The sequence below is a fragment of the Panthera tigris genome, chromosome A3 (assembly GCF_018350195.1).
Source record: "Panthera tigris isolate Pti1 chromosome A3, P.tigris_Pti1_mat1.1, whole genome shotgun sequence".
In the NCBI taxonomy this organism is placed as follows: Eukaryota; Metazoa; Chordata; class Mammalia; order Carnivora; family Felidae; genus Panthera; species Panthera tigris.
In genome coordinates, this window is record NC_056662.1 from 120,226,105 (window position 1) to 120,250,487 (window position 24,383).

Consider the following 24,383-nt stretch of genomic DNA (forward strand, 5'->3'; position numbering starts at 1 on the left):
TAAATTGTAGAACTTGACGTTGGATATAAGTGTACATGAGAGGGAGGGATCATGGGTGACTTTCTGGTTTCTGGCTTGAGCCACTGGAATGGGCAGTGATGCCACCCAGAGAGAAGGGCAGACTGAGGGAGAATGGTTGGGGTCATGGTTAGGAAGAGGGGTGTAAATGGGGATTGAGAGAGTTACTTTGTATGTATTTGGTTTGAGATACCTGTGAAATACTTAGGTAGGTTTTTCAGTTGGTTATAGAAGTCTAAACCTAGAGGAGAGGTTTGGGCTGGGGTGTACATTTGCGAATCATCAGCTTTTAGGTGCTATTAAAAGTCACAGAAAGTTCACAGATGTGAACACACAGAGAACAGAGTGCCCAGGACAGAGCCTTGGGGAATGCCAGCATTTACAGGTTATTTGGAAGAGGAAAGATCAGAGAGAGAAGAGAAAATCTGAAGACACTAAAAGAGCTGTGCTTGGGGCTGCATGGGGAGCACGAGGAAGGCCGAGAGCTTGGCCTCCAGTACTTTCTGTGCCAGCCCTCGGTCCTTCATGTTGGTCAGTGGCATGGACTGTTATTTTCTAAAAGGACTGGGGGAGCACTTGACTTATTAATTCTAGATTTAAATTCCTTGGGGCAAGGGTTGTGCTTTGATTGGTGCTGAATGCTCAGTACCTGCATGTGGTAAAAGCTTTCCAATGTTAAAAGTTCCCAGGGTGGCAGCAGTGTTATTTTGTAGATACAGCTATTTAGGTTTTCATAACTTTAAAGAGACTGAAGAATTTCCTTTCTTTCTTTTCTTTTTTTGTTTTTATGGTTTCCTTGTTCAATCAGGTTTTCAAGCTAGAAATGCCCTTCTTCAGTCAAATCTTTCTCAAACTCAGCTAGCTACTATTTGGTGAGTTTGTCAAGATTTTCAACTATACATCCACTATGGTAAGAAAGATCCTGTTTCTGAAAAAGTTTGTGACTCAGAGATGTTCCATAAGAGCAGCCATTTGAAGATCAATGCAACATTGAAAGCCAGTAAAATTGTACAAAATGTTATTCTTGAAAATTTGGTATTAATTATTTTGCAGGTAAAATTAGTTTGCTTTTTCATAATGGTGTCTGCGGAGAGTTTGAGAATATCTCATTTTTAATTTAGAGATAACTGATTTGATAGGTGAATTATCCATGAAACAAGATAAGCCACATTTTCAGAAGGAACGTTTCCTTTTCTGTTTCAAAGTTTCTCCCCTCTCTTGTACAATAGGACAATTAAGGGTAAAAATAAGCTCACTTTTCCATATATATTTACATTTCCCTAAAGTATGTTAATCCAGCTGTTTCATTTTTCTTGTTTTAAAAATAGAATATTGAACTCTTTTGAAAATACTTTAAATAGACTTTGTTTCTAAGCTGGGAACATTCACATTTGCTTTAGGACCCTGGCTGACATTGATGGCGACGGACAGCTGAAAGCCGAAGAGTTCATCCTTGCGATGCATCTCACTGACATGGCCAAAGCTGGACAGCCCTTGCCACTGACGTTGCCTCCTGAACTTGTCCCTCCATCTTTCAGGTGGGCGCCTCTGGAGGGAAGAGGCATGTCTGGGGGCAGACATGATTACTACATAGCGATTTCCTGAGGCCTCTGCTCTAGTTTAGGAGGAAGTTAAACATTTACACTGCCATTTGATTTTGATATTTAATGAGTTATGCCAGGAAGGAGTACAAGTAGGTGTGTTTCCACCATACTATAGATAAGGAAACTGATGACTTAAAGAGATTAAAAACAAAACTTGCTCACCGACTGCAGTCAGCTGAACTGTGGTGGGAATCCAGATCTCTCTCTCTTTCTCAGTCCGTATCCTGCTGTACATGGTTACTACAGACCATATTGCACTCTTAATGTCTCTGATGCTGTATTCTGAATGTTAAATGGCTCTAGTCATTTGGTAGTATAACTGTATGTATAGTCTGGTCTAGAGTTCCCAGACTGCTAAATATGTTTGTTTGCTTTTCTTAGAGGAGGAAAGCAAATTGATTCCATTAATGGAACTCTGCCTTCATATCAGAAAATTCAAGAAGAGGAACCTCAGAAAAAATTACCAGGTAACATCGAGTGTCTAAGTTGTATATTTATAGTGGGTTCTCTTAAATTTTACCTTGAGATGTAAATGAGTATCTAGAATTTTTGCATTCTTTCTCTGTCTTTAAATGTTTATTTATTTTGAGAGAGAGCAAGCACAGGGGAGGGGCAGAGAGAGGGGGAGACACAGAATCAGAAGCAGGCTCCAGGCTCTGAGCTGTCAGCACAGAGCCCAACACAGGACTCCAACTCAGGAACCGCGAGGTCATGATCTGAGCCGAAGTCGGACACCCAACTGACTAAGCCACCCAGGCGCCCCTAGAATTTTTACATTCTTAATATTTTATATACCATAAGAGAAAACTATTTGATGAATGGGTTGGATTTTGAAGCAAAAAATTAAGATAGTCAAAAATGAGAAGAAGTGTATTTAGGAAGAAAGTATGCACATTTGGCAAGAGTTTGTGTATTTGATATCCTAGTTAAAATGTTTCTCTCACTTTAGGAAAAATCACTGTAGCAGGTGATGTGATAAAATCTTAAGCTGTAAAGAACAGTTTAAATATTGGTTGAAGAAGTATATATGTAGATGTTCTAAAGTACTAAAAATATAGTGAAATATATCAAATAAATATATAGCCATCTAGCTTTGTCCTTGAAGAAAATGCTAAGAAAAAAGTTGGAAAATGGTTTTATTGGCAAGAATAGTAAAATTATTTTTTCTCTCTCAGATGAATTCATACTTAGAAATTTGTTTTCCAAAAATGAATACTCTTAGATAAAAGTAAATATTTTATTATTTATATTTGAGGTAAAATTATCCTTAAGAGAAGTATCCACAGAGTAACAGCACTCAGATGATCACGAGGCAAGAGTGTGTTGAAATTGGAGTCCACATTGTTGGGCTCTTCATGTGAGAGTGTTTACTGTCTACCTTATTTAGTTACTTTCGAGGACAAGCGGAAGGCCAACTACGAGCGAGGGAACGTGGAACTGGAGAAGCGGCGCCAAGCCCTGATGGAGCAGCAGCAGAGGGAGGCAGAGCGAAAAGCCCAGAAAGAAAAGGAAGAGTGGGAGCGAAAACAGAGAGAATTACAGGAGCAAGAATGGAAGAAACAACTTGAATTAGAAAAACGCTTGGAGAAGCAGAGGGAATTGGAGAGACAGCGGGAGGAAGAAAGGAGAAAAGAGATAGAAAGACGAGAGGTTATTTTTAAGTTATTTTATTGCCTAAGAAAATGATTATATTTGATAAATGGATACATCTTACTTGATTGAAAAAAAAAATGGCTGTTTTTGTTGTGCCTTTTTCTCTGCCTCATTCATTCTTACCTGTTCTCCAATTCTGAACCTTCCTTCCCTTGTGGACTGGAAGAGGGCCCTTGCTTGTAAAGAGTTTTCAGGGCCAGTAACTGGTAGAAAAGGTGATATTTCTGTAGGTCAAGAAGGATTTGCAACTCAAAGAAGGATTGATTGCAAAGCTGAGTTGAGTGAGGAGCTGAGGTTAGTGAGCCAGAGGAAGGGGTCTGTCCAGGCAGGTCACTGAACAAAAGTAAGCTTAGGATCCAGAGTGAGAGGCCACAGAACTGGTGCAGCAGAAGGCTGAGACTGGGGAGTTTGAAGGTATGGAGGAGAAGCACGAGGGTGGGCTTGCGCAGGTCCTTGGGATAAATGGTGTCGTGTGGCATCCCTAAGAGGACTGGCTTTGTTTCAAGGGGCTTAGGATGGAGCACAGTAAATCATAGAGATACTGAAGTAATATCAGTAGAAGGGTTTTTCTTCCCTGATACCAGACTACAGGTGTGATGATTGCTATTAACGTTTATGTTTATGAAATTGTCCTTTGGTTTAAACGAAAAGTAACTAGAAACAAAGAGATGGTCCCAGGAAACAAATCAAAAAGTCTGATGGGTGATGTCGCTTTTGTGGAAGTCTATAGGTTAGGCCCACTGGTAAAACTGGGTTTGCCCAGGTACCCTTAGGCCCTGAAGCCCACTAAGTGCTAAACGCCGCCTCGCCTTTATCTTTGTCATCCCAGCAGTTTTTGAATGATGAAAAATTGTTAATTTAAAAGTCAAACTTAAGTCATTATTTTCAGGCAGCAAAACAGGAACTTGAAAGACAACGTCGTTTAGAATGGGAGAGGATTCGTCGCCAGGAGCTTCTCAATCAAAGGAATAGAGAACAGGAAGAAATTGTCAGGTTAAACTCTAAAAAGAAGAGTCTTCATCTCGAGTTGGAAGCACTGGTATGGCTGAAGTTTAAGTGAAATTTCCCTGAATGATGCTAGAGTTACTTGTTGAAAAACGTCATTGTTTTTTAAACCTACCTCATGAATATATTAGGTGTTCATGTGATTATATCGTCACGTTTTCATGTGTGCTTAACAGTCTGGATGGTATAGTGTACTGAAACAGGATAGTGACTCAGAATGCTGGGAGTTACATTGTGGTCTCAGTTCAGAAGCTGACAAACCACACATTCCTGGGCAAGACCTTTCCCTTCTCTGTGCTTCACTTTCCCCTTCTATAAAACAAAAGGCTGCACTAGTTCAGTAATTTTCATTTTCCAAATTGCTGTCTGGAAGACCCCACTCCAGTGGGGTAACCAGCAGTGGGAGAGGGGAGGCTAAGGCACTCCCCAGTGCTTCCCACCGTTCACAGCAGAGAAGCTCCACACTTACCTGCTTTGCTTTTATTGGAGCTTTATCTGAGATTTGCTTGGAAAAAGGGTTCTGCTTTTTAAAAAGACAAAAATGATTTGAAATTCCTGATCTAAATGATCTCAGGATTCCTTCCAGTTCCGTAGGACTGTGTGGTTCTTACCACTATGCTTACCAGTGTTTACACCTCAGATATCAGAGGGCCAAGTTGTTTAAAAGACTTTGTTGCAAATGAAAGGTAGGAAGGTATAAAGGGTGTTGGGAAAGTATACTTTTCTACTACAACCCTAGAATCCATAAGCCTGACCTGATGGTATAATAGGATTTTGCAAAAATGGTTGTGTAGCCTTGTTATAGAGCCAAGTATAGATCTTGTTTAGTTGGAGTCTCACATTTTATTTGGTTGATGACTTGAAATTAAAATTTTTAAAAATAGCAATATTTGTAATCATAAAGGTACTTCAAATGGATAGGAAAGTATATCACAATTATTGATCCTGCCATAGTACTACAAAACTGTCCTAAAAAACATTAACTTCTTTGTGTAGCTACTTGGGTATCTGTCTCAACCATTATTTTGACTCTATATTTTTCTTTAAAAATATAATGGGAGCCAGGGGTGCCTGGGTGGCTCAGTCGGTTAAGCGTCCAACTTTGGCTCAGGTCATGATCTCATGGTTCATGGGTTCAAGCCCTGCATCGGGCTCTGTGCTGACAGCTCAGAGCCTGGAACCTGCTTTGGATTCTGTGTCTCCCTCTCTCTCTGCCCTTCCCCCACTCCTACCCTGTGTTTCTCTCTGTCAAAAATAAATATTAAAAAAAATTCTTTTTTAGTATATAGTGGGAAAGAATCCTAAGATTGATGGTTTTTTTCCCCCCAAGAACTTGGATTACATACCAAGAAGTAGCATAGATTAATGTGCAGAGTCTGGAAGGCCCAGAGCCTATACTTACACATGCTGAAGATAAGTAACATGAAATCCAGGGTAGACACAACCTATTCCTATTCCTTTTAGCGTGTATTTCTCAAATATGAAGCATACTTCCCAGTAAAAACTTTATGAGTGATTTTTTTAAGCCTTATTTCTCATCCTCCCTTTACTGTATTAGTTTGCTAGGGCTGCCATAACAATACCACAGACTGGGTGGCTTAAACAGCACAAATTAATTTTCTCACAGTTCTGGAAGCAGAAGTCCAAGATCAAGATGTCAGCAGGTTTGGTTACTTCTGAGACCTTTCTCCTTCGCTTGAAGATGGCTGCCTTCTTGCTGTGTCCTCACATGGCCTTTCCTCTGCCTGCGCATCTCTGGTGTCTGTTTCGTGTCCACATTTTCTAGCCTCATAAGTCAGATTATTTTAGGGCCCATTTATATATGACCTCATTTAACCTTATGATCTCTTTAAAGACCCTGTGTCCAAATACAATCACATTTTGAGGTCCTGGGGATTAGGACTTCAGCATAACTTTTTGGAGGGATACACTTCAGCCCATAATACCTCACCCTTCTCTCTAGCCTCCATTGAGAATCTCTGCTGTTGTTGCTTTTTTCCCCCATACTTCTCAGAAGGAGAGAAAAGGAATATTTGGTATGGGAGAAGAAAATTGTGGCCCAAAAGGCCCTGCTGGACCCTGTTTAATTGGAGGAAATTAGATGGCAGTGTGGAGGGTAGAAATAGAAGTGCAGAGAAGGTAATGCTAAAAGTCACATGTAGATGTTTATTTCTCATTATTCTTTGAAATTGTCTCTATTTTAATATGAATTAATGCCTAAATCCTGAATTCAGAAAAAATTCAGTGTGTTCTGTTTGTGCTTGCTCATCTTAACATATGGGCCCTTCTTATGCTCTGAGAATGGTATGTTTTCTGCTAACAACTTTGTAGTTAACAGATACAACTCTAGAACACATTCGACTTCCTTTGTTTTTGTAGGGTTTTTGGGGGGTTTTTTTTTTGGTAGGCTCCACGCCCAAAGTCACCCTCAAACTTACGACCCTGAGATCAAGAGTTGCATGCTCTACTGACTGAGCCATCCAGGCAGGCATTCCCCATTTAGTTTTAGACATTTATCTAGACTGAGTATAAATGATAAATGACATTTAAAAGTTTAAATCAGGATATGATTCTCCTGACAGGAACATTTCCTATTAGCATCTTATGTTGCTGTGTATTTATATGCTCTTCCTATAGAATGGCAAACACCAGCAGATCTCAGGCAGACTTCAAGATGTCCGACTCCGAAAACAAACTCAAAAGACTGAGCTGGAAGTTCTAGATAAACAGTGTGACCTGGAAATTATGGAAATCAAGCAACTCCAACAAGAACTTCAGGTTAGTCCTTTGCTGCTGAATTGTCCATAAATATGAGCAGTCATTAACAATTCTTCCTGATAGAATAGTTTTCGCTTTAAGGGTGATGAACCTTTCTGAGTCTCTGATAGACTTCATTTCTAGAAGGATATAAGTATATACCATCTTGTATATTATATCAAGAAGCTCACATGCCCCCGAAAACTCTACTAGACCTCTGGTTAAATTCTACTTAATATTTGTACATAAATGGATGTTTATCACTTTGAGTTTTAAGTCTTTAATAAATGTGTAGATATACCTACATGTTAAACTAAGATTGTTGGTACTCTTTTAGGAAATTTTGACCTAACATTTTTCTTTTCAGAGTTGTGGTGAGAGTGTTAAATGTGTGTGTCCCTCAGGGACCTGGTAATCTCTTCTTTACTTGTGCAGTAGGGTCTAGTTCAGTTATTATGGGGACTCTGGAAGCATTCTGAATCTTTAGAGTCCTCTTACCAAAGTTACTGTTTCTGTATGGACTCGCAGTTAATTAACAGAGTCTTCTTCCTGTGTCACAGCAGGTACAGACAGGCCACATAACATTTCCTGTCTAATTTGAACCTGCTTCCCTAGTTATTCCTGAGTTATCAGTTTCTCTTTGATATTCATTCTGGGGTGTCATGACCTGCTTACAGATACCATTCAGTGCAGATACCAAAGGCACCTCTTAGCTTGTACCTGCTGTCATCCATCAGTATGCTGAAAACTGTAAGACTTTCAGACACACCCCATTCCTCACCCCCTTTTCTTTCCAGCCAGTCATTCATAAATGGGAATTCATGTTCAAATACTTGTATTTTAAGTCACACATAATTCCATTCTAGTTTATTCATAAAGTATAAGCAGTATTTTACAGCTACGTATTATTCCTATACTAAGTTTTAAGAGTGACTAAGTCATGTTTTTAAGTTTCCAAAAAATTTTCAGACAACGTGACAGAGTTTTAACCAGGCACTACTTTTTCTTTTTATAAGGATTATCAAAATAAACTTATCTATTTGGTACCGGAGAAGCAATTATTAAATGAAAGAATTAAGAACATGCAGCTTGGTAACACACCTGGTAAGTCTCTAAGGTTTGTTTTGCCTCTTCCATTCTTCTCTGCGTGAAGGTGCCAGTCATATTCTTGTGAAAATAGCATTATTTTGTTATAAATAACATTTTTTGTACAGTTAACATTTTCAAAATTATGTGAAAAAATATCACAGATGTTAGAGCATTTTTACCAATAAAAAGTAAATAAAAATGAAATAAGTAATCATTGTGGTATGCCTTCCTATCTTGATAACATTTTATTTATATGTTTCAAATAAATATCAAATAAAATGTTAGACTATAATTAAATAAGATCTGGGTTTGGCTCTAACCCAAGACTGTATGTGCATTTCGGCAAAATCCTACCCTCATTGTAAAGAACTATTCGGGAGGAGATTTTGCCATGGGAGCAAAGCTGTGAGATTCTGGGTGATAGTCTACAGCAATGATGGCCTTAACAGATCCATAGAAAGAATTCATAGAAAGAATTTTACCAACTTGGCCCTGCCATTTTTGGAACAAAATATTCCAAGATAATTTGTGGGAAAGTAACATTTTTCTTGATCCAAGTCTCAACCAGAATATTGAAGAAAAGATCTCTATGTCAGATAGCATGCCAATAACAACATAGCAGAAGAAAGGTTTATTAAAGAAAAGTAAATCTGCAAGTACCGTGTTAGAACTAACTGAAGTATTCTAAATGTCTCCCTTTGAGTATCTGTCAGCCTTTCCATTCCAGGATTATTATACTTTTGACTCTTTAAGAAGTCCAATAAATAGCATCCCTCATCTTTGCCCAAGTGAGGCAAAAGAGCAAGACATATGAGAGACCAAAATATCACCTCATTTTTGGTAAAGCTCATATTGGACAGCCTGGCTTATTTGTGAGTGGGACAGATACACCTGTAAAACCAAGTAGAACAAGCTTCCTGTGGGCAGTTCAGTCTCAAGAATACAAGGGTGCGGGCATCTGGATGGCTCATTCGGTTAAGCGTTTGACTCTTGGTTTTGGCTCAGCTCATGATCGCACAGTTCATGAGTTCGAGCCACAGAGCCTGCTTCAGATCCTCTGTCCCCCTCTGTCTTCCCCCTGCCAAAAGTAAATAAACATTAAAAAAAGAAAAAGAACACAAAGGACTGGAAGGGTCTAGGCTGTGTATGCCCAAGTCCTTATCTTGAGCTCAGCCGTGACTGAAGGGGTGGAAAGAAGCTGAGAATGTTCTCTTAGTGAAGGGCCCTTTGCATGGAAGAAACACCAGGAATAGAGAATTTTACTGTTGTGAACTCTTCCTACTATGTCCCCCACCTTCCACTGAAATAGTCTCTCCATGTCTCTTCTCAGACTGTCTTCTTACACATAAGTATTTTCTTGGTTGCTCAGAATATATCAATCCCCACCTCACCCCTCCACAGGCATTCCAGGGGCAAGGTGAGCCAGCCCTCCTGATCTGTACAGTCACAGAAAGGATAGCATCAACTCTCATTGTTTTAGTATTTGGATTGTGAATGGAATGTGGAATATATCTTATTGGGGACCTGGTAGAGCTACTCTTTGTCTGTAGAATGTGATCCAGTTCAGCTGTTATTATAGTTATCCAGTTCAGGGGTGCCTGAGTGGCTCAGTCCGTTAAGTGTCCGACATTGGCTCAGGTCATGATCCCACGGTTCGTGAGTTCAAGCCCCGCATCGGGCTCTGTGCTGACAGCTTAGAGCCTGGAGCCCGCTTCAGATTCTGTGTCTCCCTCTGTGTGCCCTTCCCCTGCTCACACTCTATCTCTCACATTGTCTCAAAAATAGATAAACATTAAAATTTTTTTTTATAGTTATCCAGTTAAAATAGGAAGCTTTTGTTTGGAATTTGCAAAGTACCCTGTATCCCTTAGATTCCTCTCTCCATCTCTGTTGCCATTTAAGATTACCAACCATAGGCCCAGCACCATGCTAGGCAATTTTCATGCATTATTTCTCTTAATCTTTGCAACAGCCCTGTGAAGTAGTTATTGTTATTCCCTTTGTGCAGCTTAGCAAAACTGAGGCTCAGAAAGATTAAGTAGCCCAAGATGGTGGAGTAATGGTTCTCAAATTCTTGTCTAAGTCTAAAGCCCACTGTGCCACCACATTGTCTGTCTTGATTTTCAGTTGCCTAACAAGGTGTTCATAGATACGATATATCCGAATTCAGTATTAAAACATCTGTTACTATTGATGCTCATTTTGAAGAGTACTAGGAATGTATACTAACTTATTTTTTCCACATTGCTTGTCTCCGAACTCAACTAGATTCTGAACTACTTGAGGATAGGACCCATGCCTTACTTATCCTTCTTTTTTACCTGCTATTGCACATAGTGCAGGGCCTTGTACACAGCAGATGTGTAATTTAATGATAAAATATTTGTTGAAATATTGGAAAAGCACTAGAGAATGATAAGAGAACTTAGCAAGGTGTCTGGATAAAAAGTGAGCCTATAAAAATCAGTAACTTTACACTGTATCAAAAGTATTTAATTAGAAAATGTTATGAACAAATCTCATTTACATTAGCATTCTCATTATTATGAATAAAGAAATCTACAGCTGTAAAATTTTACTGATATAAAAGATTCCTGGATAAGTATGTGCGTGTTATATTCCTGAATGATCTAGCTCAGTGTTGTAAAGATGTCAGTTTTCTACTACTTTGTCCATACATTCAGTTCCATTGAGGTTTAATTGAAACCTGGCAAGATAATTCACAGATTAACCCAGAAGAGAAAATATGCAGGATTAGGCAAGACTTGAAAAAGAGTAACATTGATGCGGGGAAGACATTAGCTCTACCAGGTATCAAAACATAAGCTAGGAAAGCTCTAGTCCCTAAAGTAGTGTATTATTGATCAGAAAGAAGACATAGAATAATGGAACTGAATAGAGGGTCTAAAAACAGGTCTGTATGTATCTGACCGTTTAGGATACGATAAAGTTGACATTTAACACCAGTGGGGAAAGCACGGGCTGTCAGTAATCACCATCACTTCAGTTAGTGGTCTGGGGGCACTTGCCTATCCGAAAGAGGGGGGCGGCTCTTTACCTCACTGTATATACAGAAATAAATTCTAGGTAAAATAAGAGGGTAAATATAAAAAGCGACTCTAGAAAATATGTTACAAAAACAAAGGAAAACATTTGTATGATCTTGGTGTCAGGAAAGTTTCTTCAAATAATACCTAGAGCTATGAAGCAAAATATTTACAGATTTTATGACATAAAAGTGAGCTTTTTCATGATGAAAGACATCATAAATAGTAAAACATTTGAAATACATATAGTACAACAAGAATTTGGAGCTTCTGCAAATCACAAATTAAGACAGCCCAATGGGAAGAAAAAAGGCAGTGGATGAGGTGAGGCAATTCAAGAGAGTGGCCAATAAGCCTATAAACAGGTGTTGATTTGATTTTAGTTGTTACCAAGAAAATACAAATGAAAATAACAGTGAGGTTTCATTTTTTTTGCCAGTTAGAGAAAATGAAAAAAGATTGGGACTATCCATTATTGATGAGGGTATGCAGAAGCAGGTACTTGGGTGTCATTTTGTGTTGGTGCCCCTTTGTACAAGTATAGTTTGGCAGTTTCTCTCAAATTTGAAGTGTTCAAGTCCTTTTACATGGCAATTCTTTCACCTCTTAGCCATATAAAATACTTCCATGAGTACTTTAAAATGCATGTGTAAGGATAGTTATTGCAGCATTTTTATGTAGATAGTAGAAAATTAGAAACAACCTAATGCCAATCAAAAGGGAATAGTTATATAAATTGTGAAACAGCCATAATGTAGACTACCATGGAGAAATTGTATGTCTGTTTTTATCCAGTGTTACTGAGAAGTAATTGGCATACATCACTGAATAAGTTTAAGGTATACAGCATAAGGGTTTGGCTTAGATACATTGTGACAGTATAAGTCACTTACCAATAGCGACATAAGAAATTTTACCAAATGTAAACTACCTGATGTTTATATTTCAGATTTAGGGATTGGTTTGCTTCATAAAAAATCATTGGAAAAGGAAGAATTATGCCAAAGACTTAAAGAACAATTAGATGCTCTTGAAAAAGAAACTGCATCTAAGCTATCTGAAATGGATTCATTTAACAATCAATTAAAGGTATTTATTTTCTGTTATATTCATTTGTAGTTACTGCCTTCTTACCTTCTTCTTTTTGATTTAGTGGAATAAGTAACTAAAGCTATTATTGTTATATGTAGTGTATTCCTGTAATTTATCTTATAATTTGAGCAATACCAGATTACAAGATTGCTTTTAATGTTCTCTGTAGATATTATGAATACTGTTATGTAGTGAAACCTATCATTTATCATAGTTTCCAGTTCTTGACTATTTTTATTGCTATCTATACATTTTTAAGGATAGTTGCCTTTATCGGTATTAGAAAACTGATCTCAGCCAACATGATCTTAGGCAAAATTCCAAGATGGTAGATAAGGAAAATTGAAACTCATTCTGGTGATAGAGGCTTTTATAACACACTAGATTTTTTTTTTTTGTTTCTTTGTTATGATTTAATTAACCTTTGTGAAGTAATGCAATAATCAGTGAAATCCAAAGCATAACCTGGCACTCTGAACTTTGCATGAAAAGTAAGTTCACGATTCATTATTTGCCGTAGTGGCAGAGCAGATGCCCAGAGTACCTACTGTATGCTTACCATTCTTTGCAGTGTTAGCGGTATGATGAAGCCATAGCTATGAAAGCTGTATTAAAAGGTAAAAACCTTCTAGGTTTTTAGAATGCTGACGGGCCAGCATTCGAATTTGGGAATAGTCTCAGTGATTTCTTTGCTAACTGAATGTAAAGTTTTCGGAGCCTAAAGTATTCCATGTTTTTCAGGCAGCCATCCACCTCTTCATGTGACTTTTGCTGACTTATTCAGAGTAATAGTACACCAACTATAGAGTGAATATTATAAAGAAAAGAGACCACGCTGGCTTCAGTTAAGGAGGGGAAATTTTAGGCAAATAATGTTGATAGTACATTTTACACAAGCATATATTTTGTAGAAAATAATTTAAAGAAAACCAAGTAATTTGTCATTGATGGACAGACAAGCCAGCAAAGTTATCTTCCCTACATTATTTTTTTTTAATCTGTACATAGTTTAATTGGCTTTTTATCTGCCTTATCTTACAGTGTGGGAATATGGATGACTCTGTTCTGCAGTGCCTTTTGTCTCTGCTAAGCTGTCTCAACAACCTCTTCCTCTTACTTAAGGTTATTTTCTAATATCTAGCTCCTTTTCTTTGAGTTACTTTACTGTTTTCTTTTCTTAAAAACTGGACTATTCTTTGCATTTATCTGAGTATCTTTGTTTGAAATAACATACACAATGTAGACCTTTTTTCTTTCTGCTTGCTTGAATAGCCTTCTGCTGTCTAACTGCCTGTTTGAGTCTAATGCCAGAAATTCGTAAGGTTGCCCAGAGTAACCTGTCTCATGAGGAGCCCAAGACACTCAGAAATCCCTCAAAATTCCCTTAAAACGTCCCTGTGCATTGGGTTAACTGCTGGGATGATTACTGAGTCAATAAAAAAGAAAGCTAAGGGAATGTGAATTTAAATCATTTACCCATATCACTGGAAATCATTGTTTAAAATAAAAGTTATACTTTCTGAAATACAGAGCAAGGTTATGTCATGTATATACCAGGCTGCTTCCTAATGCTGCTGTAAAGAAAAATCTGAAAGAACCAGTAGTGCAGGGTGGCCTTAGTCACGTCTGGTTACCAGGCCTCATGTTTAGAATGCTTGCCCTTCGGATAAAAATGTTTAAGTCATATACATAAATAGTTCACCTTGTCATTTGTAGCACATAGAGTATTTCAAATACTCCATGAATTCCTGTTTTAATATAATTTAAAGAAAGATGCTTTGCATTTAGCACTTGCTGACCCTAGATTTTGAGTGTTCATTCTGCTCCCTTCTACTATGGATGGCAGTAGGCAGTTGCATGTATATGTATATGTCTTCACACACAGTGAAGACAGGAACATGATAAGTAGAATTCATTTGTTATGTAAGCAAAGGTAGGGCAAGTTGGAAAGATAGTATCAGCTTTTTCTTTATAACGTAAATGGCCAGAATATCTGGTCTTAGAACTTCTACTATAGGTTGCATAGAAATTTCAACCTAAGTTTCTTCGTCTATAAAATGAGGTTTGATGATGATTTATGGACTGTACTCACACACATAAGCCTGATTATTTCAGTTAGCATTTGATTCTTCACAGGCCAGCAGATTATTCTTGTCTCTTTTTTTACTTTCTTCCTTCTGCTTCCTGCCTTCCAGCCTTTCACTGCTTATTGATAACTTTCATCAGAGGCAATTTAGGAAATTAAAAGGGGATGAGAACTGTAGTCATCATTGCAAAGCAATGCGGAGCAGTTGGTTAATATATTGCTGAAAACTATCCATTGAATTGTCAGTGAGACCTTTGCAGACCTTATTACATTGCCAGTTTAGTTATGTGAGCAGAAGCTGGCCTGCACAGATCAGGAATGAACGGGAGTTGAGGAAGGGCTGAGTATGAACAGCTTTGGGAGGAGAATGCAAAGAAAGCCTGAGGTCAAAGGAAAACCTTTTTTTTTTTTGGTTTCAGAAAGACTTGAAGGACAAAGGATACAAACTTTCCGTTATGCAAGATGGATAAGTTCTGGGATCTGTTGTACAGCGTGGTGACTATAGTTAGCAATATCCTGTTGTACACTTGAGATTTGCTAAATAGGAGAGAAAATGGTAACTATGTGACATAGGGATGTTAATTAACTTGGTTATGGTAATCATTTCACAGTATATACTAATATTGAAACATCAAATTATATATCTTTTTTTTTTTTTAATTTTTTTTTTAACCTTTATTTATTTTTGAGACAGAGAGAGACAGAGCATGAACGGGGGAGGGGCAGAGAGAGAGGGAGACACAGAATCGGAAGCAGGCCCCGGGCTCTGAGCCATCAGCCCAGAGCCCGACGCGGGGCTCGAACTCACAGACCGCGAGATCGTGACCTGGGCTGAAGTCGGCCACTTAACCGACTGAGCCACCCAGGCGCCCCAAATTATATATCTTAAACATGTATAATTTTTATTTGTCAGTTATATCTCAGTAAAGCTTGGAGGTGGGGAATAATTGGGACCACGCTTGGAGATGGTATCAGCTTTCTGTGAGGTAGTTGGTTACATGGTGAAGAGATAGCTTCTGTTAGGACAGAGGAATGGAAATGGAGAAAACAGAGCTGGTTAGGTAACTCACCATATCTGTCTTAATGATGATTGCCTGGCTCAAGCCAAATATCTCATTGCTGAATTCCCAGCACCTACATGGATCATATACATGAAATGTAGTGGGTGGCAAGAAATACTTGTGGAATGAATGAATGGTTTTGAATGTTCTCAGAAAATATGCAGCATTTAGGGTTAGTATATGGAGTTTATGGGGAAAAAAGGTAGAAAGAAATTTACCAAAAAACAGCAGAGAGCCATGTATCCCAGATGCCAGCAACACTTGTGACTCCATGTATTTTTTCTGCTAAATAAAGGCTATTTTTTAAATGGGAAAAAACAAAAACACCTTGAAGGAGACTGAGGACAGAAAGGGAGAAAGGTAGTGAGAGATTGAGTGAGAGATATGAGGTGGTAGTAACTGATAGAGTCCTAGGGAACCAGATTGAGATAGAATCCAGAGCCTGGATTTAAGGATTAGATAAAAAGACTTTGACTGTAGCATATGGAGAAAAGATGAGTGTGGATACAGCTAAATTTGCTGGTGGAGAGTAGGAAGCTGACAGCTTCAAGACTTAAAATCAGAAGCAAGTTGGACCATTACAAGGAATCTTCCTGGGTAGTTGAGGACATGGAATAATTTCAACTGGATAGAAGAAGATGGGTGCAGCTGCAGGAAGTTTTATTGATTTTTGAGATGGAAAGATGAGGGAACTCTAATGAGGGAGATTTAATGAGGCAAGATTATTAGCTGGTAGTGAGAATGGATGGAAGATTAGGAAGTTGCAAGAGAGAGAAGTAGGCCTGGTGAGGAATAGACATCTTGGTGAGGGTAGGGGGTGCACACTTAGTAGAGGAAAACAGTAGATGTGCTGAGCAATGTTGGGTGCCTGTTTGAAGTTGGAGGTCATGAATATAAATTGAAAACAGCATACCTGGGGCACATGGGTGGCTCAGTCAGTTAAGCGTTGACTTTAGTTCAGGTCATGATCTCATAGTTGATGGGTTTAAGCCCCATGTCAGGCTCTGTGCCGATAGCATGGAGCCTGGACCCTGCTTCAGATTCTGTGTTTCCCTCTCTCTGCCCCTTCCCCGCTCGTGTGCTGTCTCTCTCTCCAAAATAAACATCAAGGGGTGCCTGGGTGGCTCAGTCAGTTAAGCGTCCGACTTCAGCTCAGGTTGTGATCTCGTGGTCCGTGAGTTCGAGCCCCGTGTCGGGCTCTGTGCTGACAGCTCAGAGCCTGGAGCCTGTTTCAGATTCTGTGTCTCTGTCTCTCTGACCCTCCCCCGTTCATGCTCTTTCTCTCTCTCAAAAATAAATGTTAAAAAAATTTTTTTCTTTTAAATAAATAAACATCAAAAAATAATAAATTTAAAAAGAAAAGAAAACAACATACCTAACTGTATGCTTGGGATGGGCACAAGGAAGGCTAATGAAGTAGGTTCATAGGTTCATACAGGTTTGAGGGGTTTTGTTTGTTTTAGAATTTTTTTTAACATTTATTTATTATTGAGAGACAGAGACAGAGCATGAGGATGAGAGGGGCAAAGAGCAAGGGAGACACAGAATCCGAAGCAGGCTCCAGGCTCTGAGCTGTTAGCACAGAGCCCAACGCAGGGCTCGAACCCATGAACTGTGAGATCATGACCTGAGCTGAAGTCAGAAGCTTAACCAACTGAGCCATCCAGGCGCCCCAGGTTTGAGGTTTTAATAGACGTGGCAACGAGGCAGGGGGACAGGGAGTTGCAGATCTTGACACACTAATTACAGTAAAGGTGAACTCTGAAATATGGGCTGGACAAGTAGGAGTATGAGGAGAGGAAGGGGTGCTGATGAAAAAGGAGAGAATGATGGGGTCAAGAATGGAGGTCTTAGGTTGGAAAACTGTTGAAATGGGTGCACCAGGTATAAGAAAAGCTTGAAGGATAAGAACTTCTGTTTGAAGAATGAGATATTTAATCAGTAGTTCTGTTTCTAATGATGACAAGATTCAAGGTATAATAATGCAAATGGCGGATTAAATAGAGTATAAAAGGGAGAGTTGAGGTTTTGATCGAGTCCATGTGGATTTCAAACCCTTGGAGTAGTGAAGATTAATGAATGAGGATCAGACCAGATTATCAAGAAATGACAATAAAGAAGAAGAAGAGGGGGTGTTGCAAGATGGTGTGAGCCTCAGAAAAGCGTTAGTTTGTAAGAGTGAAGAGAATGGTCTGGAAATGGCAGTGAAGAGCAAGGAAAATAACTTTAGTTCTCCCTTCACCCTGATGTAAATGGAATATGTGGTGATAAACTGAGAGGGAAATCGAGGAAAAGCATGTCTTAAGGGATCAGCCAAAAGGGCAAAGAGCTAAGGGAGTTTCCGTTCAGAGATGTGTGGATATTTGGGGAACTTCCTGACCACAAACAGGAAGTTCCTGGGCAGTGCAAGGGTTTGAGGAGAGAAAGGGTGGGGAATTGGGTCAGATCAAGAGATAAACAGCATTCTAGAGATGAGAATTTAGGTGGTAAAGGATGACAAGGAAGGCCAGGTGGGTTGACAGGTGAGATAGAATTGGTCTCTGGTGTCGGAGGAAGACAGGCAGTGAGTTCTAATGTGTGGTCTTTGAGACAGTGTTTGGAGTGATCACTGCTTTAGCCTACTTGTGGTGAAATGGAAGCATAAAATTGTAAGTTTGTTTTCTGAAGATACTATGTTCTTCTGGACCCTGTAATGTTCATGTACAGGATCAGTGGTAATTTTTACTCTTTTGCTCAAGTCACACTAGGACACATAGCACAGCCAGTGGATTCAAAGGTGAGATATTTGACAGGCCCTTATTCCATTAAGGAAATTCACACACTGTCCTGTCTTTAGCATTGAGTTGCAGTGAAAACAGTCGTGGCCATGGAGTCTGAAGAAATGAGTCCTGGTCCTATCCATACCACTTGCTAGCTGTGTAACTGTCATTTAACCTCAAAATTTTGCTTTCTTCAGTTACAGCTGACAATATGTGCTCTGCCTTCTTTGCAGTCTTAGGACAATTAAATGAGATAGCATATATACAGAAGTGCTTTGTGAACTATTATGTGCTATACAAATCTTTTTATTGTTCTTATCAGGGTAGGGATTATCCTGAATCTCCACAGTACTTTTAGTGCATTGGAAGGTCACCACTGCTGACTTGGGATAATGATTGAGGAGATCCTATTCCTTGGAGAGAAAGTGTCAACACCAGAATTGTGGCTTATAGTAGACCTCTATTCTAAACCTTTCCGTTGGGACTTTTGTCATTCTGGCCTTGCTGACTAGTCCTCAGTTACTGTAGACAGTGCTTCTAAAATTGAATTTTACTGATGGCTCATCCGATTCAGGATGGAGGCAGGTGATCTCTCTTGTTGGTTAACAAGCTCTGAGAGAATCGGTACACTGGGTTGGTAAATGGTCATCACTTACGCTTGATGTTGCCTCTTATTCAGAATACTGCTTTTATGTTCTTGCATCACAGTCACCCCCTTTAGAACAGACATGAAATACTGTTTGTTTCAATTCCCTTTAAATCATTTAATCTTAGAAATGTTTCCTAGCTAATAAAAGATATTTTAGTAATTTATCTGACAGTGAGTTTAAGTGAAAGTAAGTATAGAATCTGGTATGTGCAGGAATTTGAATGGCATGGTGGAGGTAGTTCAAAACTAGGCAAGTCCCTTAATCATCTGAGCCTCAGAAGTGGTCACCACCTGGGTGGCCCAGTTGGTTGAACGTCCAACTTCATGATCTCGCGGTTTGCGAGTTCAAGCCCCTCATTGCTCTCTCTGCTGTCAACACAGAGCCTGCTTTGGATCCTCTGTCCCCTTCTCTCTCTGCCCCTCCCCTGCTTACTCTCTCTGAAAAATAAAAATAAACATTTTTTTTAAATTTAAAAATCTTTTAAAAATGGATGATCATTGTATCTATTTTACGAGAACACTACTGAGATCAAATGTAGGTGTTATGTGTAACAGCACATTAAAGTGCTACACAGATGTTCAGGGGGCTTAGGGGATGTTAAGTTTGAGGAGCTAATTTGCATTCTATGATTTTTTTCTTTTTTAAAAATTTTTTTAATGTTTATTTTTGAGAGAAAGAGTGTGAGCAGGGGAGGGGCAGAGAGAGAGGGAGACAGAATGCGAAGCAGGCTTCAGGCTCTGAGCTGTCAGCACAGAGCCTGACGCCGGTCTCGAACCCACAAACCGTGAGATCATGACCTGAGCTGATGTTGGACATTTAACTGACTGAGCCACCCAGGCGCCCCTATGATTTTTTTTTTTTTCATGACTGGTAACATTTTGTCCTGATTATGTGACATTATTCAGCTGAGTTGTATTTTGTCAGTTGAATCTCTTTTATGTCTTGGCCTTTGGAAAGAACATCACATGCTTTCTTTAAGCAAAATCAGAATATAAGATTGCTTCCTGTCACTTAGGAGATATTCAGTATTGGTGGTTAAAGTTCAGTGAGTTACATCTTTCACTTCTATCAGGATGGTAGAAGAAAGAAGTACTCTGAGAAATGAAAACAATTGAAGTAGATGCTGGATTTAAACATTTTTGTGAGTGCTTTGTTGAGCCCTGTTGAGGTACACTTGGGTCCAAAACTAAGTAAACCAATCCTAACCAAGTGGTCAAGTATAACATTACCAAAATGGTGCAAACCAACTTTTTGTCTCCTGATATGTTGCACTGAAAGAAACACAACATCATGTCTATACTGTTTCTGCCAAAAATATTTGATCTAGGTGTAAGGAAGTAATTAGACATGCCCAAATTGTCTCTAAAAATGTGAATCTCACAAAAGATGGAGGCAAGTTTCCAGATTTAAAGAGACCAAAGAGCCATGACCGAAGGACACTTCATGAGCCATGACTGAAGGATCGTGACAGCAAAACGATCCCTTGATTGGATCATGGATCAGAAAACTATTATTGAGGACAGTATTTACACTAGTGGGGACATTTTTTAATATAAACTCTGTATTAAGTGACATTTTATGGCTGTGTTAAATTTCTTTAGTTTGGTACTGGCATTGGCCTTGTAGTTATGTAGACTAATGATGAAGTATCTGAAGGCATCAGTGTCTTCAACTTAATCAAATTTCCTGTATGTTTGAAAGTTTTCAAAATAAAAAAGCAGAGAAAAATTTAGAATGGCAAAATGTCAAGTGTTTGAAAAATGAAAAAGTAGATAAAGTGTGTTTTCAAGTTATAAGGGTACTAAGTAGATTAACCAGGGGTAGATATCAACACTGGGCAATGGAGAGGGAGAGGGACAGTGTAAATGAGCAGATTACTCATCTGGCATACCAGGTGTCAGTAGCCATTTTCTAATTCATAAATGAAGATCTATTAATATTAGCCAAGTTTTATGAAGGGCTTTCTCTGGGACTGACACCATTCTGTCTTATTTATATTAACTTATTAATCCTTACCTTAACCCCGTGATGTAGGTAGATATTATTATTCTCCACATTTCACATAGAAGTAAATTAAGGCTCAGAAGTTGAGTCATACAGCTTGTAAGTGTAAGAGCAGAATTTCAACCCAAATAGTTAGCATTTGACCTTAAATGGTTATATTGGGAAGAAAAAAGATGAAAATTTCTAAGCTAAGCATTCAACTTGAGAAGCTAGAAAAAGGCTAGCATAATAAAGCAAAAAAAGTAGAAGGAAATTCATGAGAGAAAAGACAGACATTTAATACAAAGAATCAAGAAAGCCAGTGTTTGAGTCTTTTAAAGATTAATAAAATGAAACCTCTGGCAAGACCGATTTTAAAAGAAAGTGGAAATAACAAAAATTATTCATTAGGAGTGAAAAGGAAATACAATTAAATATGCTGCAAACATAAAAAGAAAAGGATATTATGACAGATTTTTGCACATAAATATAAAAACATAGATGAAGTTACAACTTGCCAAAACTGACTCAAAATATAAAGTGTCTGGGTAGCTCTATCATCATAAAATATTTTATTTTATTAAAAAAAATTTTTTTTAATGTTTTTATTTATTTTTGAGACAGAGAGAGACAGAGCATGAGCAGGGGAGGGGCAGAGAGAGAGGGAGACACAGAATCTGAAGCAGGCTCCAGGCTCTGAGCTGTCAGCCCAGAGCCCAACGCGGGGCTCGAACTCACACACCGCGAGATCATGACCTGAGCCGAAGTCGGACGCTCAACCAACTGAGCCACCCAGGCGCCCCATCATAAAATATTTTAAATCTATAGTTTGAAATCTTCCCTAAAAGAGAATCCAGACCCAGAGTTTTTACTGAAGGAACAAGTAAATCTAGTCTTATACAACGGTTCTGAAATACAGAAAATGTGGGAATATTCCCAACTTATATGAAGTTATCATAAACATATCAAAACCTGATAAGAACAGTATGAGAAAGCATAACTATGGGCCAGTTTAACATAGAGATAAAAGTTCTAAACAATATTAAAAAGATGAATGCAGAATTTATTAAAAAAAGGATAATCCATAGTGACCACAAAATTGGATTTACCTTAGTCATGCAAAGATGGTTTGACATACAAAAATGTGTAGTTTGCCATATAAACAGATTAAAGGGGGGAAAATGGTATATATCTCATTCGATGCAGAAAAGGCATTTGTAAAATTTAATATCCATTCATGATTAAAACATGAAAAACTTATTAGCAAGTTAGGAATAGAACTTCCTTAACCTGAAAAAGCAGATCTGTCATTCTATTAAGACTGCAGTAGTTCTGTCCATAGTTACTTCATTAGTTTACTTGTTCTGAGTTAACCGATATATTTAACCAGGGCCTCCTGGAGGGGGTGACTTGATCCAGAGGAGTGAGTCTAGTGCTAGGAATTGCTAAGATCACTGCAGTCAAGCAGAGGAAGTTTCTGGCAAGACTTACGGTGCTCTTCAAATGTTATTAGTATGTATAGACTATTGTTTATGCATTCTCATGCATCCAATAAATACTAATTAAATATCCACACTATCCCAGGCCCTCTTGGATGGGGATGCTTTGATGAAAGACAGTCCTGTTGTCAAGAAACTGACTCCAGTGAAGGGGGCAACCGTACAGTCAGAAGATGCTGACTTTGATAGAGGGAGGGGCACTGGATGCCTTGGGGATCAAGGAAAGCTCATGAACTCAGCCACTGGAGGAATGGAGCTCATAAAGAAAGACTTAGAGCGGTATCTTACAGGACAAATTGGAGGGCTAACCTTGCAACGATAAGATCAGACATTAATTTGGCTCCTTTTTACTCTCCTTTTAAACTTCCGATTCCCCTTCTTTAGGACCTCAGCCAATAATAATAGCTAAAATTATTATGAACTTAACATGTGCCCTGCACAGTTTGTAAGCACTTTGTGTGTATTAACCCATTTAATCCTCACAAGAACATTGTGAGACATGTATTATAATTACATTTTACAAATGGGGAAACGGCTGAGTGACTCTCCTAAGGTTCCTCAGCTCATCACTAACAGAGCCTGATTCAGACCTCTGCTCCCAGAGTCCTTATCACTAAAGCAAACTGCTTCTCCATAGACTGTAACCACCATTATTCTTCTGCTTTTCACTAGAATTTGGAGAAAGATACAACCAAGGGAACTATAGAAGCCGAGATTTGTGGAAACTGCTCTGAATGCAGTATTTGTGTTGTTATTGGCTCAAGCTGCCCATCTTGATCTCAGACATTTTGGACATAGTCTTCAGACACCACATTGTACTCAAATCTATTACTTCAATCAAGTTAAAAGGGTTCACCTATAAAATATTTTATTTCTGGAAAGAAATTGAGTTTGGGTTTTTGGAATTTTTTTGTTTTGGAAGATTTTTTGTTTGGAGTTTCGTTATTGTGTGTGTGTGTAGATACCCCCAAAACATTTTTTACCAAAACGTTCTACCAAACACAGTTAACCCTTGAGCAACATGGGTTGGGCGCCAATGCCCAATATAGTTGAAAATCTGCATACAACTTTTTGACTTCCCCAGAACTTAACTACTAAGAGCCTACTGTTAACCAGACATCTTACCTGTAACAGAAACAGTGATTAACCCAGATTTTATGTTATATGTATATTATGCTATATTCTTAAAATTAAGCTAGAGAAAAGAAAATGTTACTGAGAAAATCATAAAGAGAAAACACATTTACAGCATTATGCCATATTTATTTTAAAAAATCTGTGTATAGGTGGACACGCAATTCAAATCCAGTTGTTTGAGGGTCAGCTGAACTGTTTATTTAAGGTCTCACCTTTGCCATGAAACCTCTTTTGATTACTTTAAGGTTTGGGGGGGGGGGGTTGTGCTTTTATTTCCTCTTCCATATTCCAGCCTTTTTGTACTCTCTTGTTCAGGATTCTGTAGATTCCATGTAAAAGAAAGTCAGTTCAAAATAGTTAAGCTAATGAGAGTAGTTACTGGCAGAGTACCAGGACTGCTGACTGAGTCAGTAGAAGCACTCCTGGGCAGGGGCAGTTCTAAGACACAGGAATGCACTTGGAGATTCACTTCCCCCAGTCCTCCCTCTCTGCCTCCAGTCTTTGCTTCTCTCTTTTCTGTGTTGATTTCATTTCTACCCCAATGGCTACACTGTAGTGGGGCATCTCCAGGTTTAGCTTCAGTTTAATGAGCTTCAAGCAGGAAAGATTTCTTTCTCCCCTCTTCAGTCTGTCCGAATCTCAGCAGAGGATTCTGGCCCAGCTTGGATCAGATGTCCTTTGGACCAGTCATTCTGGCCAGGGAGGTGGGTTGCTCTGATGGGTTCAGCCTAAATTAAATGACTGCACCCCAGTGGGAGTGAGAGGAGCACTGAATTTGACAGATTCATCACAACCATATCAAACAGGGTTGGAGCAGGTACTTGGGAAAGGTGCTTTTAGAAGAAGATATAAGGAAAAATGCTGAACAGATAACCACAGGTTTCCACTAAGGCACTGAGCTCTATCCCACATTTTGGCACTTTTTGCTGCTTTGAGATAAGTG

At 38.8% G+C, this 24,383-nt stretch overlaps 1 protein-coding gene across 12 annotated transcripts in view; it reads left to right on the forward strand.

Moving 5' to 3' along the window:
- Nucleotides 1-24,383, forward strand: part of ITSN2 (intersectin 2) — a 145,732-nt gene that overhangs the window by 53,306 nt on the left and 68,043 nt on the right. For 11 of the 12 annotated variants that reach the window (XR_006215972.1, XR_006215973.1, XM_042982389.1 and 8 more), the window contains 8 exons: nt 827-890; nt 1,419-1,556; nt 2,004-2,089; nt 3,010-3,272; nt 4,165-4,314; nt 6,918-7,058; nt 8,054-8,141; nt 12,123-12,262. Coding sequence is in view for 10 of the 12 variants with exons in the window: in XM_042982389.1 (XP_042838323.1) it covers nt 827-890; nt 1,419-1,556; nt 2,004-2,089; nt 3,010-3,272; nt 4,165-4,314; nt 6,918-7,058; nt 8,054-8,141; nt 12,123-12,262 (1,070 nt within the window). In the remaining 2 variants the exon portion in view is untranslated. Of the gene's footprint in view, nt 1-826; nt 891-1,418; nt 1,557-2,003; nt 2,090-3,009; nt 3,273-4,164; nt 4,315-6,917; nt 7,059-8,053; nt 8,142-12,122; nt 12,263-13,306; nt 13,388-24,383 lie in introns of all 12 variants that reach the window. The other variant, XM_042982397.1, reaches the window with a different exon arrangement.